The 17,918-nt window shown below is 30.4% G+C and overlaps 1 protein-coding gene and 1 long non-coding RNA gene across 3 annotated transcripts; one reads left to right on the top strand and one right to left on the bottom strand.

Annotated features, from left to right (window-relative positions):
• Nucleotides 1-1,715: 1,715 nt before the first annotated feature.
• Nucleotides 1,716-17,918, bottom strand: LOC115875996 (thyroid receptor-interacting protein 6-like). Of its 2 annotated transcripts, none has more exons than XM_030891643.1 (10): nt 17,726-17,918; nt 17,047-17,205; nt 16,693-16,982; nt 16,240-16,630; nt 15,755-15,875; nt 15,511-15,656; nt 4,243-4,386; nt 4,002-4,180; nt 3,826-3,946; nt 1,716-2,170 (listed from the first exon to the last, which is right to left on the bottom strand). In XM_030891643.1, the coding sequence occupies exons 2-10, from the start codon at nt 17,182-17,184 to the stop codon at nt 2,039-2,041; spliced, it is 1,662 nt and encodes a 553-aa protein (XP_030747503.1). In that variant the 5' UTR covers nt 17,185-17,205; nt 17,726-17,918; the 3' UTR covers nt 1,716-2,038. The 2 variants fall into 2 exon arrangements, with proteins under 2 accessions (XP_030747503.1, XP_030747504.1); XM_030891644.1 differs by lacking the exon at nt 17,726-17,918 and adding an exon at nt 17,595-17,719.
• On the top strand, nt 7,755-10,212 carry LOC115875999. The gene is made up of 2 exons (XR_004049082.1): nt 7,755-8,519; nt 10,086-10,212. It is a non-coding gene; the product is annotated as an uncharacterized LOC115875999 (long non-coding RNA).

A 17,918-nucleotide genomic window follows, 5' to 3' on the forward strand; every position in this document is an offset into this window, starting at 1 on the left:
TAAATTTTCATAAAAATAACATATCAAACTATGTTTTCTAAAGCATATATTATATACATTTTAATTTATTATGCACTTGTTAAAAAAGGAAATGTAGAATTATAACAAAAATCAAAGCTGCACAGTGTTGAAAAGAATATAGAATATCACACCAAAGAATATTTATAATGTTCTTTAAACACAGCTTTTTTCAAGACTTACAGGGTGGTCCGAATATACAGGGTGGTCCGAATTGTATTCCGGAAACTTCGGCAGTATTCTGCAGATAAAAATAAGTAAAAAAGTTCGTATAAATAAATGTAGATCCTAAAATGCTTAGTTTCTGATATACAAGGTGTTTTTTGATATAAAAAATTTGATTTTGATGTCAATATGACTCCTACTTGTAGAGGGCGCCACCTACATATTTTTTAACTGGTTTGAAGAGTAATAACTTTTCGTCCGTACCTGTATAAAATTAGTGAGTAAAAAAATATAAATTTATGACATTTTCTACGTAAAAAAGATCTCTTGGTAAAAATCGCTACAAGGAACGGTTCTCGAGATATTTGGAATCGAAATTATCAAGACCTATCTACATTGATAAATTAAACATGTTGACTAACAGTTATTAAACTGAAATCATAAATTTGAAATGCTTTTCTGCCAAAAGTTTGACAGAAACTGTTTTATCGTTATTTTTTCGTAGAAAAAATTATGATTAATTTAAAAAAATAAAAATTTTCCAAATTTATTATTTCAGTCAAATAACTATCTACTCTCAACGTGTTAATTTTTTTGTCAATAATGACATGTATTGACTAATTCCATTCTAAATATCTTGAGAGCGGTTGTTCGTAGAGATTTTTACCAAGAGACATTTTTTACGTAAAAAATCACGGAAATGTAATTTTTTTCACTCAGTAGTTTTATACAGGTACGGACGAAAAGTTATTACTCTTCAAACCAGTTAAAAAATATGTAGGTGGCGCCCTCTACAAGTAGGAGTCATATTGACATCAAAATCAAATTTTTCATGTGAAAAAAAACCCAGATACCAATTTTCATCCAAATATTGACGTTATTTCAGAAATTATTTGGAAAAAATCGAAATAAAAATGAAACTTCTACACCCTGTATCTCCGAAACTAAGCATTTTAGGACATACATTTATACGAACTTTTTTACTTATTTTTATCTGCAGAATATGCTGGCGAAGTTTCCGGAATACAGTTCGCACCACCCTGTTTAATCGGGAAAATTTAATAGACGATAGAACTTGCAAAAATAAAACAAAACGTTCATATCAACTTGTAAGATTTAAAGCTTACTTTTCGAGATACAGGGTGTTAAAGTTACTTAAAAAAGAAAAAAAATTTAAGATATTTGAAAAATTATTTAATCGATTTTGATATAAACTTGACCCGTTTATAATACTTACTATGGGACTTAATTTGATGCAATTAGATTTAAGTTTAATGGCCAGGGGCGGCGGTGGGGCATCACTGTTAAATTATTTTAAAGGAAAAAATAGCGCCTCTGCTTTTTTAGAAGTTTAATATTATTTTTGGATTTAGTAATTAAAAATATTATTTTTTTGTCTCCTGACTTTTTTGTCTATCTTGCTTACTTCTTGCAAAAAAATTAAATTCTAATTATTGGTAATTAATATTATAATTGGTATTCTAATGGTACCCTGTATCTCGAAAAGGAAGCTTTAAATCTTATTAGTTGATATGAACTTTTTGTTTTATTTTTGCAAGTTCTATCATCTATTAAATTTTCCCGATTAAAATCTGGGACACCTTGTATAGTGTATACAGGGTGCGCCAAATGTTCCCATCAAATGAAAAATAACAGTTTTTGGCACATCCTGTATATTTAAATTGTTAACCGAAATAACAATAACATAAACTCTAGAATAGATGTAAATAGCAAGAAATCGTGGTTTAAACTTGTAAGATGTAACAATAAACATTAGAATGAACTAATCACTCGGAAGTGATCAATAGCTATATATTTTTATATAAATGCTCTAGAATACTGGGATATTTTTTTATTACAGCTCAGTAGTCATATGCCTTGTAAGAGTTTGCACCCTCCTAGCATTACAACTTTTACACAACACATGACCGTCAAGTGGATAGCATCCCCTACCCTCTGCTTCCGAAGATAAAACAAGATCGCAGTCCTAAAAAAGTTTATTAACGTAAATATTTAAAATTTCATTCTGCTTAAAAGAGTTATTTTAAAAATTCCAAAAAAGATATATTCTTTATAACCACAGAATACATTCACTATAAAGAAGCGACAGTAAGTCCAGATCTTTGTCAAGGCACACAGAATGAGCAAAACTGTTTTAGTGAAAAACGTTTTTGATTAAATGTATTTTATGATAAAACATCTTTAGTCACGACCCAGTATCTGCATATTTGATAGTAAATAAAAAAAACTTTGCTTTTTTTCAAAACAAAGATAACAGAAATATTATGTCATGTATAGTCTATAGACTCTAATAGGCAAATACTTTTTATTATAAAATCCTTATATTATACAGGGTGCTACAAATTCGGTACGAGCATTGGTATCTCGGTAACCGTAATAGATACGAACATAGTTAAATTGGGGCAAAGTTGCGCTATGGAATGTTCACCAAGATGCCATCAAAAAAGTTTCAAAAATTTCAATTATTGCTGAGTTTTATGGAAAAAACTGATTTTTTTTAAATCAATTTTATTTTTTCCTGCCATTACTTTTGAGAAAATCAAAAAACTAATTGCACATTCTCGTAGCCACTTTATTAGGAATTTAGGAAAATTAAATGCAATAAAATAATATAAACAATCAAATTATTTTCCCGGAAGATGGATTGGAAATGGTAGAGCAGTATAATGTTCAGCGGGGTTCCTGGACCTATCGCCAAGGGGCTACATTATTTGACGTCATTTGTAAAAGTGAAATCAATAATTCATCTCAACATTTACAATAAAGAGTACAAAATGCATTCGAAAGTATAAGAAAAAAGTTCAAAGAGCTATAAATAAAATTGAGCGAAAAATAAATTTGTGCAATAGGGAGGGTGGTAACCCTTTCGAAAATGTAGAACATTAGAAACTAGTTTGTAGATGTTGATTTATTTATAATAACTACGATTAATATTATGCATATTTTAGATCGCATACTGAGATTTCAAATTCACAATAAAAAAAGTTAAAAATAATATCTTTAAATTTCTGACGTGGATATTATTTATTTGAATCTTCCAATTGGCTCGATTTTCCTTATTCAATGTTAATTAGCGCTGATCAATATTGTTGGGATGAATATAATCAGATTAAATAATTTAAGAAACCAGAGTCGGACTTGAAATTATTTTAAATAATAATTAAATAGTTTTGTTGTTGTTAAGGTATCCATAACAAAAAAAAAGTATAAAGTGTGACATATCATTCTATTCAGGAGACCGAGTTCTTTCAAAACGTGAAATAAAAAATGCAGGTCCGTATTTAAAAAAATTAAGTTGGCCTCTGTATCTCACAAATTATCAGCTAATTTGAAAATCTACAAATACTGTCAGATAGCCCTCATAAAGTGGCTATGGAATGTGCAATTAGTTTTTTGATTTTCGAAAAATTAAGGACAGGAAAAAATAAAATTGATTTTCAAAAAAATCAGTTTTTTCCAAAAAACTCAGCAATCATTGACATTTTTAAAACTTTTTTGATGGCATCTTGGTGAACATCCCAATACACAACTTTACCCCAATTTAACCATGTTCGTATCTATTACGGTTACCGAGATACCAATGCTCGTACCTCGAATTTGTAGCGCCCTGTATATACATACCTCACACTTGTAGCACTGTATGTGAAAACTGTGATCTAAAGCGACCACTCGAACTGTTTCTTCTTTCCCCGCCTCTGGCATTATTGGTTGTTTACATACCCAGCACCTTGGTGCAAAGATTCTGAAGAAAAATATTATAATTAACTATTTAAAAAAAAAAGTATTTCCACACTTACTTGTGAAAATCTTCAATACAATGCACTCGATTAGTTGCATCAACTGTAAAAGGTATTCCATCAAGGCTCTTTCCACAAACAACACAGCAAAAGCATCCTGGATGGTAGGGTTTCCCAGTGGCTCTTAAGATTCTATGAAGAATCGGTTCCTGACAAACACAACACTTTTCTAGAGTGTTCTGAAAACAATTCCAACAATGTTTGAATCCCCAATTAAATTTATTGAGTTAGTATATCCTACCAAATAGTCTGCTTGGCAATAAGGATGCCCATCGAGAGCATAAAAAGGCTTTCCTTGGAGATTTCTAGCACACTGGTGGCAGGTGAAACATTTAATATGATATAGTTGATCCATAGCAGTGCATCCACTATTTTCACCGACGATCTATAAAAAGGAATTTTTTTAGTGGTTCAACAACAGGAAAAATAATTAGGAAAGTATTAAGTAAGTCTACATCATTTTACAGTAAACACTGTATGCTTTAAAAATTAACTGAATATACTCCTGCTGTCAAGGTTTACGTTTGGGTCGAGATTTCCGTATGTAAGAAGAGTACAATGCATTTATAATGTACTGAACAAAGAGAGAACAGTAAAAACGTTGCCAAATATACCGTGCTGGCAACTTTTACTTTTAGGTCGGTATTTACATGTGTGGAAGTAAATCGCATAAGGATCTTCTTAAGTCGGAGTGAGAGAAACGCGACGGTTGGTGCTGTTGCGTTGTTGCCGGTACGCGTTTCCCTGTCAAGTAAAGTAAAATCACGATTGCAAACAGCTTATTTTTAAGACTTTTTTTTCGAAAAGGTAACTAGATAAAATCATTAGATATGTTTCTGTGCATCTGAAATGGAATTATAAGGATATCGTTAAGGTGTCCATTTTTTTCATAACGAGAAAACGTCAGTAATTGCAATAATTTAAAAACTGAACTTTTTTACACATAACACGCCATAACTTAAGAACCACTTTAGTAATTGAAGCTTTTTTTATTTTGAAGATCGGATCATTTACAATATTTACATAAGAAAAATTCGATAAGATTGTTTTTTCCATTCTAAAATTTAAACAACCCATCCATTTACTTTTAGTAGATAGCGGTTTTCAGCAATCGTGTAATTTTTTTTTATAAAGATTTTTGCATACTGTCTGCGAAAAAAGTTTTTGAAAAACTACAATTAATTAATTCTAATATCGATTTCGAGATATCGATCTTTGAATTCAGAGTTCTAATAGCGCGACCACTGTCGAACACCAACTCAATTCCACTTATTTTTACCAAAAATTCAAGTGTTTTTAACTTGCACTTAAAAACATTCAAGCTATAGGAAAAATTACAACGACTCATTAATAAATAAACAAATAAAGTATCACGAGACGTAATTAAATCGTGAAGTTGAACGTATACATACGTTCGTGATATATATGAACGTTATATGAACGTATACATACGTTCATATAATCGTGAAGTTGAACGTATACATACGTATACACCTTTCCCTAGAACTTTAAGTACTGACAGAAGTACTATTGGTAAACCGGTCGACTGCGACAAATCTGCTATATCCCCTTCCACGTCTCTTAGCAATGTGCACTTAGCAATGTGCTATAAAGGTAGTAAATCTAGATGGAAATTGTGGCAGAACTTAAATTAACAGTGACACTATAGCGATTTATCGAAACGGACTCTAAAATAGTTGGTTGTGTAGCGTGCGGTAGATCTCGGCAAAAATTGAGTGAAATAATGGAACAACTTTTCGCTAGTAAGTTACTATATAATATACATACGTGTAGTAAACCGATCATTTATGAAATTCACTTAAATTAACTAAATTATATATTTTTCTTGCATTTTAGCTTTTATTTACTACTTGTCAAAGATCAGATGTCAAAGAAGTTTGATACGTTAATTTGACTTACCTGCTTCAGTAGCGTATCGGATGTTTGTGTTAATAAATACTTATTATAACTTATCTCTTTTTATTAGAATTATATATTTTTATAACAATTTTAATAACTACCAACATTTATTCACAACGTAAAATAAAATAATTAAATTATTGAGTCTACCCCACGTCTACCCTACATCATAGTTTTACATTTTTTAAATAAAATTAGAACGGCACTGATAAACCGGAATTTAAGTCCGCCATATTTGAGGCCCATCGCGGTGTACCTAAGATTTTTGATATGCTCCTTCCTTGTCTTCTTATTCAAAGGACCCAACAGTAAGAGTTGCCAGCACGGTGTATAATTCGTGTAGAACGAAGAAAAGTGACAGCTATCTTATAGTGATGGGCAAATCTGTTATTTTTAGATAACAGTTGAAACTGTTATAGTTACTTATAAAAAAACAGCTTAAAATAACAGCTTAAAAATAACAGGTTTCTTTATATTATTGCTAAATATCTGAAAGAGTATGAGGCGGTCACCGCCAGGCGTATTAACGCAGTTGCAAGTTGCAACAATGACGTGCTCGGTGGTAGTATTTCCAGGGTGTCAAAACATTTCTAAATATCGATTGTTATCTAAAATACCTCTCTAAAAACGGTGGTTGTTTACAAATAAGCGCTGTTTACAAATTGCGATATAAAAAAAGCCAAAATTCCGCCACTCGTCTATACCTATACATTCCGATCTCCCTATGCCCTGCCCCTCTATCCGCCTGAATTAGTTATGATTTTACCATTTGCGGTCAAAAAATAGCAATATAAGAAAATGTGTAGTATATTCTTCATAAGTAAACCAACTACACACTAGAGTTCGAATTAATTTTACACTTTAACTAACGTGTACCCGAATCGTTAATCGAATTAATAATTTGTAATGGTGATGATAAAGCAAAGCAAGAATTTCCATTAACATACAAACTGGATAAAATTTTCTCACATTTGCCAAAAATAAGCTTTAAACGTCGAGCAGTTTAAGCAGAATCGTGGTTAATCAATTACTCAACTTTTTGGAACACCCTGTATGATTTTTCAAAAAATTTCAAAATATGTAAAAAAACAAAATAAATTATGCCTGTCCAAGCGTTTTCCCGAAAGACTAACCGTTTTTTAAATAACAAATATTGTATTATTTGAGAGGCGTTTTCACCCTCTTGGAATTTGAGATTCGAGAAACCCCTCCTTATCGAACCTCAACCCCACAGTCAATCCGTTCGCCAAAAATCAGCTTTAAACGTTAAGCAGTTTAAGCAAAATCGTGATTACTCAATGGTCATATTTTATGAAACACCTTGTATATATTTTTAAAAAATCTTAAAATATGTAAAACAACAAAATAAAATATACGTGTTTAAGAGTTTTTCCGAAAAACTCACCGGTTTTAAAATAAACAATATTCTAATATTTGAGGGTGGTTTCACCCCCTTAGAATTCGAGTTTCGAAAAATCCCTTCTTATCGAACCTCTACATCCTAAAGTCAATCCGTTTCCAAAAATAGCTTTTTACTCAAGGGCTTTAAGAATGATTGTGATTAATCAATGACCAGATTTTTCAAAACACCCTGTATACATTTTTAAAAAATCTTAAAATATTATTCTGAAAATTTTTCAGAATAAATAAATACCTAAATAATGAAACTTAATAAGTAAGTACTAAAACATACAGCGGCCATAATATCTCGACCTCCGCCCGTTATGCTCGTAACAGGTTGAAAAACAATGTATCTATTTCTCCAACCTGTTTCGAACCTCCATCGACAATCGACCGATGCAGCAGCGTTACTTTCCCACTCCGATTATCTCGACCGCCGCACAGTGTGAAATTTACGCGTTGTAGCTGGAAAAAAATATTTCAGCGACTCTTTTAATGAAATATTAGTCTTTTTCGTTTTTATATAAGAAATTTTATCAAGGCAAGGTAGATCATGCACCAAAATAATCATAGTCGGGCATATACAGGGTCTCTCATAATGTTTGGTAAATATGGGAAACTGTTGTACCCTTGATTATGTATAAATAGATGTACAATGAGGGCTTAGTACAAGCCCGTCTTCTAGGTGGCGCCTTGCCCGTTCTGAATTTTTGTATTCCCCTACGATTTTCTTTGAGGGGAATCCGTTAAACCCGCCCATCGTTCAAAAATGGAAGGGCGCGAGGTCACATCTATTGGGCCACTTATTAGCACGTTTCACCCATGTTTTACGAAAATAGCTTTATCCTTGTTTGTTTCAACTGTGACAAGAAAAAAGGAAAAAAGTTATATTCGCTTCTAAATTCGGCAGTTTTGTTGATCTTTCTCGACTTGTAATTTCGTTTCGTTTAGGTTATGTCTTATAAAAATAAATATTTATAAGCTTTTGAATTGAGATATACCTTAATGCATATCTGAGTAATTAAAAAATTCAGTTTTTTCGTCCCTCGCGAAGAAACATAAACAGTATTTGTGAAATTTGGATTAGAAGCTATTATTTTATTAGTTTATTTTGTTGTGTTTAAGTGTTGTGTATTTGTACCTACTGGATAATATTTTCCAACATATTTAATTAAGCAAAAAGCATCTGTTTTACAGGTAAGTAAATACTGTTCATATTTATTTCTAAATTCATATAAATTTGTTTTAAATCACTCTTGGGAAAAATGTTATAGAGTCTGAGATAAGTTTAATAATAAACATTTGATAGATTGATAGATAGATTAAACGATAATGCCCAGTTTGCTTAAAAGTTTAAAAAAATACTGATTTTATGCTATAAATTGTTTCATTTCTCACTTTGCTTTTTTGGAATTGTCAGATATATTGTGTATTTTATAATTTTTCCGAGAATTTTTCTTAATAACTTGATAACGTAAAATATTGTTTATCTATAGTCAACCCTGTGTTTAGATAAAGCTTCATATCAGACTTCCTATTTTATATTTTCACTCAAATCATATTTTTTGTAAAATATGCTTGCAAAAGTAGCGTAAATTTGACAGGGAGGTATTTTTATAGATATACAGGATGATTCAAATATATATTTACTTTTAAAGTTATTAGTTATGAGCAAAGGTTATGAGTTTGTGAAAAGAAAGGCTATATTTTGTATTTTTGCTTGGTGGATTTGTTATTAAATTGTCATTCCAAAAATACCATAATGTCGTAGTCGTATAGAGTTCATTTTGACCAAAGAATATATTTTGACCCTTTTTGGATTGAATTTTATTGTTTATATAATAAAATATATATTTAAAGCCCTCTCTTTCTAAGTTAAGTTAAAAATAGGTAATATCGACGTTTTTACTGGAACTAATTTAAGTTAATAATTAATAATTATATAATTCATATAATTATATTAAAATAGACTAAATTGTTTATTATATACAGGATGAGTCAAAACTAGATATTATATTTTTTCTTTGCTATTTCAAATGAAACACTGTATTTTATATCATAAATCAACAAAGCTTTTATGCAACTTTTGTTTTATTAAGATCTATATCCCAAATTAATAGTTATTAAATGGTTTTCAATTGTCTCTTTGCGAATAAACATGATTTTTTACGCAATTTTTATTAATAGGTTTGTCGACAAAAGTGATGTATCTATTTATCAGCGACAAAAATTAAGAATTAGATGTTTAAAATAATTTTCTAATTATTTTTTACTTGGCATCAGTAAATATGATTTATTTTATCGATGCAGCTGAAAATAATTATGTATTCTAAAAGAGGACATTACTGTATATACATCGATTATGGATTTAAAAATTATTTTTCAAAACAAAGTTGGAAAAAATTTTTGAGAAAAAATTGGAGTTCTGTTCGAAATAATCGAGAAAAACCCAACATCTAGTTTTGACGCCCTTAGTATATATCATGCATTATAGTTGATTATACTGCAATTTATTATACATACGTAGTTTTGTTTGGTGAAAATGAAACTTTCTAAAAGTATTCCCAATTAAAACATATTAAGAATTTCCTACATTATAATTTTGAAGACGTTTGAGTGGGCAGACAATTTGGTCTAAAATAATATGTCTAAAAAATTTAGCCTAAAATAATCAAAAACCACTTAACACATATAACTCGCTTTTAAAAAATCTAAAAGAAATAAGTTTGTTTATTATATTCATATTTTATTAAATTATTATAGGTGTGACTGCTAAGTGGTCGTACTCGCCACTTTAACCAAGCATTGGTGGGACCTTCAGAGATCATAATGCGAATTTCTTCATACCATGTAAATCTATATACATGTATTAATAAATGCGTTTGCTTTATTAAATTTTTTTTCTTATACGGTATGAGCGAAAAAAAACGGCGTCTATTTGTTTACGTACAAATGACATCGATATTCATTTCCAAACCACCTCTGAGGCCGTTTTTTTTTATCGTATGGTATATATTTACATATCCCTTATCCTTTAATTCCGATTTATTTCTAATAATTATAAAAATAAGATACCTGATTAATTCTTCCGAAATATTATAAAATGAGATATCACGAAAGAAATAAAGTTAATTATCTCGTTTGTTTTGGGAATTCCAAAAAAATAAAAAAAAGGGTATAGAGAATCTTTAGAGACACAGTTCAAATGTTATTTTTGAGTATACTGGTTGCTTCAAAAAATGTGGCGGATACATGTTTTTTAATGCAAAACTCCATTTTTATTTTATTTTCGATTCTGCCTAAAATTCTATAACTTTTTTTTATAAATAACGTTAGTAAGTATTTACAATTTAAAAAAAAAGTAAAATTTTATTCCTATGTTACTTAACTGTCAGTTGTTTCCGAAGTTGGACTACACAAATTTGGTAGGAGTGTTTTACAGAGATGAAAAAAAAATATATTTATATGTAAAAATACTTGCAGTTAGATGCTACACTGTGTTCAAACATTTTTTTTGGCTGATCCGATATATATATTATTATTTTTTCTAGTGATTTTACAAAACCTTTCAACATTTGTTAAGAAAGTATATTAAGTACACCTATACTCAACAGCTTGCAATCTGTTCTGAATTTTATCCTTCTTTTAATTCATTTACATTATAACAAGTTGCCATATGACAAAACAAAAATTATTTATTATTAAACATTAAGTAAAGTGATTTATTTAGTTATATGACATTCTTAATAGAAGTTGAAGGATTTTGTAAAATCTATCAGAAAGAATTATAATATATCGGGTGTTTTTCAAAAGTAGCTTGATTGATGTATTCAATTAGTTTCGGTCATTTCTTGTTTCACCGGAAATGACTACAACTTTTGGTTTTTAAATGGTACCGTCGGTATTTTTTTACTTTATTTTGCAGAATATGGCATTCTCAATAGAATAATTCAATGTCAACTTTTGACTCTTTTACTTAAAAAATAGTATTTTAAAGTTCAATCTAGTAGAGTGCCATGATAATAAACAACATGTAACCGGTCGTAAAGATAACGACAGTTTGACTCGACATACGGAGTGTGTGGTACCAAATTATTTACCAAAATTAGGTACCAAAATTTATTAGGTATCAAAAAATGCTTTTCCAAATATGCTAATGAGCCACTCTCGTTTCATTAAAAAAAATTGAGTTATGATTAAAATACGAAATGGGCATATTTCAACTGACCAGGAAAAGACACAAAAAATATTAGACGACCAAATCAATTTTTCCAAAGCTCCTTGATTAATCCTTGATTAAAAAATAATGGTTTTAACACAGCCATGACACTAGATTGAATTTTAAAATGCTATTTTTGATTTAATTGAAAATGTCAAAAGTTGACATATGATTGTTGATGTCAAAAGTTGTCATTCTATTCAGAATGTCATTTTCTATCAAATAAAGTACCGTATGATCGAATAAAAACGGCGTCAGCAATGGCTATGAAATGAAAAGCGCTGTCATTTTATATGTAAATTTATATGAGAAATGTCATCGATGTTCATTTCATAGCCATCGCTGACGCCGTTTTTATTCGATCTTACGGTATAAAAAATACCGAGGGTACCATTTAAAAATCAAATGTATACATTTCCGGTGAAACAGGAAGTGACCGAAACTAACTGAATACGAATCAATCTCGATTTATGTCATATACCTACTAACATTCCCAATTTAGTTTTTTTCTCGGAATCTGAAAAAATAAAAAAGTTATAGAGGTGAACCACTTTAAAAAAAAACACTCAGTATAGGCTGTGTCATTGAAAGAGTCTGCAGATATTTTTTTAATTTTAAATACGTAGAATTAACCATTAATATATGTTGAACACCCTGTAGCATCTGCCTTAAATATCTACATAGTATCTAATATTTTTTCTTCATCAACAAATTGAAATATTAGAAAACTAGTTTTAGGTTACACCATTATACAAGGATTATACATAAAAAAGTAATAATTTTACGCAGGATCTAAAATAAAATAGGATGTTACATTTAAAAAAAAACATTATGTTAAATCCGTCATACTTTTTACAAAGTTACAGAGGTACTAGTAGGTATAGTTTCATATATTTTTTTAATTATCCATCTAGAAATAAAATATATATATACCTAATATAATAATTTAGTATTTAACAAGGGGCCATGAAAATCAAAATAAATATAAATCCATATCCAAAAATAAAAAATGTAAATAACGCTTTGAGGTAAAAATTCGGTTCAAAGCAGATAAGATATTTTATTCTTTACGGAGAATTAAATTCGAAGAATTCCTAGTCCCTACTTCTTTGCCAAATTCAATAGTCTCCGCCCCTTTTTACGTTTTAATTTCTGCCACCAGTTGGCAGCATCGACTTATACAGGCACATTGACTAACTATTAATATATAAACAAGGGTTGTACTATATTATCAGTGATTCATAAAATGTTATTTTTAATAAAACATTTTGTTGATTAGAAAATAGTTTTGAGGTTAGTAACTACGGAGTTTAATATACGTAGTGTCTAAAATTCTACAAAATGTGGTGTTGCCGAACCAAAATACAAAATCTATAAGAAAGGCAAATAAGAAAATACTATATACAAGCAAAATACACTATAAAATTTTTGTGGGTCAAACCGATTTGAAAAATCTATCTAAATCGGAGATAATCATACAATCAAAGAAAATAAAATAATCAATTGTTGATTTCTCGACGAACCTTACCGCACAAAGAGACTCTATTTGAGGTTCTTCTTTCATTTTGGTACTCTTGTTAATACAGATAATCGAAAATCTCCCCTTAACCAATCAGAATTTTTAGATAAGAAGATATGTTTATGCCTATTTGCCTTTTTCCATTTGTTCTCGATTTTCTGACAAAACGTCCTGGCCGAAACTCTTATATTTTCTTTGACAGCTCTTGAAACATTACTAGAATCAAAGCGTTCCAATATAAAATTCACCACAGCGCTTCGCCGCTTCTTTGGAGTGTTAGAAGTACAAACCTCATATACATCCTGACGAGTGAAGCGCGCAGCCATCTTAAAAAATATATATGTATAGCTAAAGCGCACCTAAACGCAGCTAAATTTTTTTATGTCGTATGCTATAATAAGTAGCCTTTCAAGAAATGACAAAGTTATCGTGGTATTATGTGGTATTATGTAACAAAAACATATTTAAAGTAGCTAAATTACAATTTTTCATAGGTAACTGCAGGTACTTCTTTAACATTTCTTTTCAGTCAAACTCTTTAGCAGAAATATTTTTAAAAAATGATAGCTTACCACGTAGGCCTAATATAAAAATAATATCAATGTAGTTATTCCGTGAAAGTAAACACTTCTCACTAAAACGCCTGAAAAATTTCACTAAATGGGCTAGATATTTTAGATGATTTTATCGTTTTGTCCGAAAGATAAAGTAATGTGCATTTTTAAATGATAAGCTTGATTTTAAAAATAAACATATGTTTTTATTGATGGACATTCCTTGAATAAATTTTACAATAACTTAGGACCTGGGATAAAGTTGGTAAAAATCGAATTAATTCCACCTAGAACGTCAAAATTTCACACTGTGCGCCGCTCTGTTATGCTCGTATTTAAACGAAACAGTTTAAAAAACAACGGATCTAAAATGACTGCTTCTCCAACCCGTTGCGAGCCTCCATCGACAATCGACCAATGCAGCAGCGTTCCTTCCCCACTCCTGTTATCTCGACCGCCAGGCATTATGCCCGCAACTGTTTCAAAAAAGCTGCTTCTTTTATATCCTATTATTTTTAAGCTGTTGCAAGCCCCACACGACCATCGACCGATGCAGCTACGTTCGCCGCGCCGCGCCGCGCTGTAGAGCATTCCGCACTCCGTTGTCCGTTGTATCTCGCCGCCTGTATCGATGGTTGTCGAAATAACATGTTTTCCATCCATAATCCATACTAGTTGTGTTTTGGAATTACTTCGAGCAGCATCGAATTTTATGGCGGTGCAGAGCGCCGACTTCGTTTCACGAACTGTCGATCTCTGCGTATCGTTATTTTATATCTGTTATTTTTTAAAAGTAGTAACGGTTGCGTTATGTTATTTCTAAATAATTGTTATAAAATAACAGATAGTTAAATAACAACCCATCACTACTATCTTATAATACCTCTACTGTAAATATAAAGTCAAAATGATCAGTGTTGTATCAAAGAATACTTTAACGTTACAGAAGCGACTGCTTTGAAGTGAGTGTCTAATTTTTTTTTACTTTGAAGTTAAAGAGTTTGACCTGCTTTTTATATACATATAAACAAATAAATAACAGCAAAATATGACAACCAGCGCCATTAGTAATTTAGCCATCAGTTAATTAGTAATTTAAACTATTATTATTATACTATTTTATTACTATGATATTAGATATAATTAGACATAATTTATTCATTGATAAATTAAAAAAACTAGGTACCCCATTTGTATTGCCTAAGAGTGGGTCCCATGTACCATGTATGTAAACATAATTTTGTTTTGATTATGTTACACTTCCAATAATATAATAAAGCATAAAATGCAGTAAAAAAGTCTATATTTATATTTATATGCCAAATTTTATAATTTAGAAAAAAATGTACTTGAATAATGTTACCGTTATAGTTAATGTTAATAGGAATAAAATGCTATAACTATAGCTTACTCCGTTTTTCTTATTACCAATTCTGAACTGTCTATAACTTTGACATAGATGCGCAGAAAAAAATACCTGACAATTTTTTTTCATCTGCACATAATGTGCTGTAATTCCGGAACGATTCAGAATCGGCAATAAAAAAAACCCAAAGTAAGCCTATATTATACCAAAATTTTACAATAGTCTCTTCCACACTACCAGATGGCGCTAAATGATGGCATTAGTTTATGCTTAGACAAGGAAAGGGAGGGGACGCGTAATACCTGTAGAAATTCTGTTACGGCTCGTACAGTTGTAAGCACAACAAAACACCATATTTAAATAATGATAATTTCAAGTCTTTAAAAAAAGCTTTTTACAACACAAACTACATAAAAAACACAAAATCGGACGTCATTTTCGGGAGCCAGACAAGACACAGACAGACAGACCGTAGATGTCGATTACGCGTCCCCTCTCTTTCCTTTCCTAAGAATTTGTCTTAAACTAACCTTTTCACCACATCGTACACATATACCATAAACATCCTCCTCAATCTCTGGATTGGCTCCTACCATACCCTGAACCAACATATCTGTTAAACTATCAACTTCCTGCTCCTTATTATGGCCTATTCTGGATACTGACTGACTAGGGCCTAAGTAAACAATTTAATATTTAGTTAAATTATGGGCTATTGCTGTTAAATGCAATAGAAGTAATAAATTTACTAAACATTGATATCAATAATAATACCTGTATGTGTACTACTCGGACCACTATAAGGGGCATATATTGAATAATTTGATCTTGAAGACATTTGACTTGGAGGCCTTGGATTTATAGGTTCATAAATTGATTCGTATGTTGAAGAAACCTTAAAACATTTCAGGAGATTTATGATACATTACATAATAATAAACATAACATATTTTATTATTAAGTTTTATATAAAGCAAAACTCTGATGGTGAGACTTAGGCAATTTTTTGCAATATTATATCATTAACTATAATTTTAAATACAGTTTGTTTAAATATTATACAGACTCACAAAATTGATTACTTTGATTACTAAAAATTAATACTATGTATATTAAAAAAGATGGATTTCCTGGCCTATTTTTATATAAACTTCTTGTCTTAAAATAACTTCACGTGGTTAAACCACCACCTGAAGTTTGGCTAGATACTTAAATAACACCCGGTATTGCATTAACTTTCATTTATGTCTAAAACATACCTGTGAGCCCATACTGTAGTTGTGAAAGTCTGAACCTGGTTGTGTGGCTCTTCTCAACTCGCTATAGCTAGAACTCACTGGCGATGGTGGTGGTAACAAATCATCTGGAGGTGGCGGTAAGTTTGTGTTCACAGTACATGGAGCGTAATCACCTAATCCAGATGACAAGTCTAATGGAGGTGGTGGTGGAGGGAAATCATCTCCATTCGAATATGTCACACCATCTTGTGGCAAATTACTGTAAACAGCCCTATCTGAGGACGGATGAGCTAAATTCGAATATATCAGACCATCACGGTTTCTTGAAGGTTGAATTTGAATGTTACTATATGCAACATCTGATTTATTACCATCGTATGGTTTAGGTGTGCTATTCAAAGTTGATACTGAACTGAAAAAAATAATTTACTTACTTCATTAAAAAAATTGCCCCATTGGAGAGCAAATAATTACCTAGTGTTCTTTGTGGCATAACCAGTTCCGTAACTCACAGAACTTCTTGGTAATGAATTATTACTCAATGCAGATACACTTCTCGAATATTCTGCTTGATCATCAATTGTGCGAGGTAAATTTGCATAATTACTGTTGTGCAGATTCAATTTATTACTTGAATTAAGAGTTGCTGTATTTGAATAATGGGAATGATTATTTGGAGGCAAGTTTGAATAAAACTGATTAGACTGTATACGAGATGAATAACTAGGCTCTACATTTTTCTTCAGTGGATATGACTGAGGTATCTTTAAATATAAAAAACTTACCTATATTAAGTAATTCATTCTATTTCTATGTCTATAATATTACCAGTGGTTGTTGTTTCTCAGGTTTTGGAGGAACAGCTGGGCCAACTTTCATTCCTTGACCATCCAATTTTGGATTTGGAAGTAATTCTGCTTTATTAATTAATGCTAACTCTGCCAACTGTTTATCCAGGTCATTCATTTTTATCAAAATATGTGGGAACTACAATAATTAAAGGATTTGTAATATTATATGATTAGACTAAAATTTTGCAGGAGAATCTTAGGGACATAAATATAGGGACATTTATACATAAATAATTAAGTATACTAACTTATTTTAGTTATCAATAATGTAGGTTCACGCCAGTAAAATCATAACATACCATGAGAACTAAAATATAGTTAAGTAGACTCAATATAGTATCAAAACTAATTGCCTTCATTTAATTAAATATATAATTAATAATAAATACGGTATTTCCATAAATACTATGCTGTTGAAATTTATATAAAAATAAATGTTATATTAAAATGGTAATAATAATAAACTATGCAAACAAAATATTAGGCAAAATTAATAAAAAATGTAAATTAAAAAAAATATATTACCTTTAATCAGCTACTGCTTAATTTATAAGTACAATAATTGGCATAAATACAATAAACCAATAAACTTAACAAACTTAATAAACAAAAAACAGGAATATATCTCCGAAAATTGATGACTGTTGATGACTTACCTGGTTAATATACAAGAAAGGATATCAGTTAATATGATTCACAAAACACAAAACACCCATTCTCAAATAAATTCTGACAAGAAATGCACCTAACCAACCAAATTGTGTGCGATATTCTCTATACGTGAAATACGAATTTTCATTTAAAATTTACATGGTCCACTAGTTAACATGACGTAAACGTTGGTAAGTG

The sequence above is a fragment of the Sitophilus oryzae genome, unplaced genomic scaffold, assembly GCF_002938485.1.
Source record: "Sitophilus oryzae breed Bouriz unplaced genomic scaffold, Soryzae_2.0 scaffold_1396_pilon_pilon, whole genome shotgun sequence".
Lineage (NCBI taxonomy): Eukaryota > Metazoa > Arthropoda > Insecta > Coleoptera > Curculionidae > Sitophilus > Sitophilus oryzae.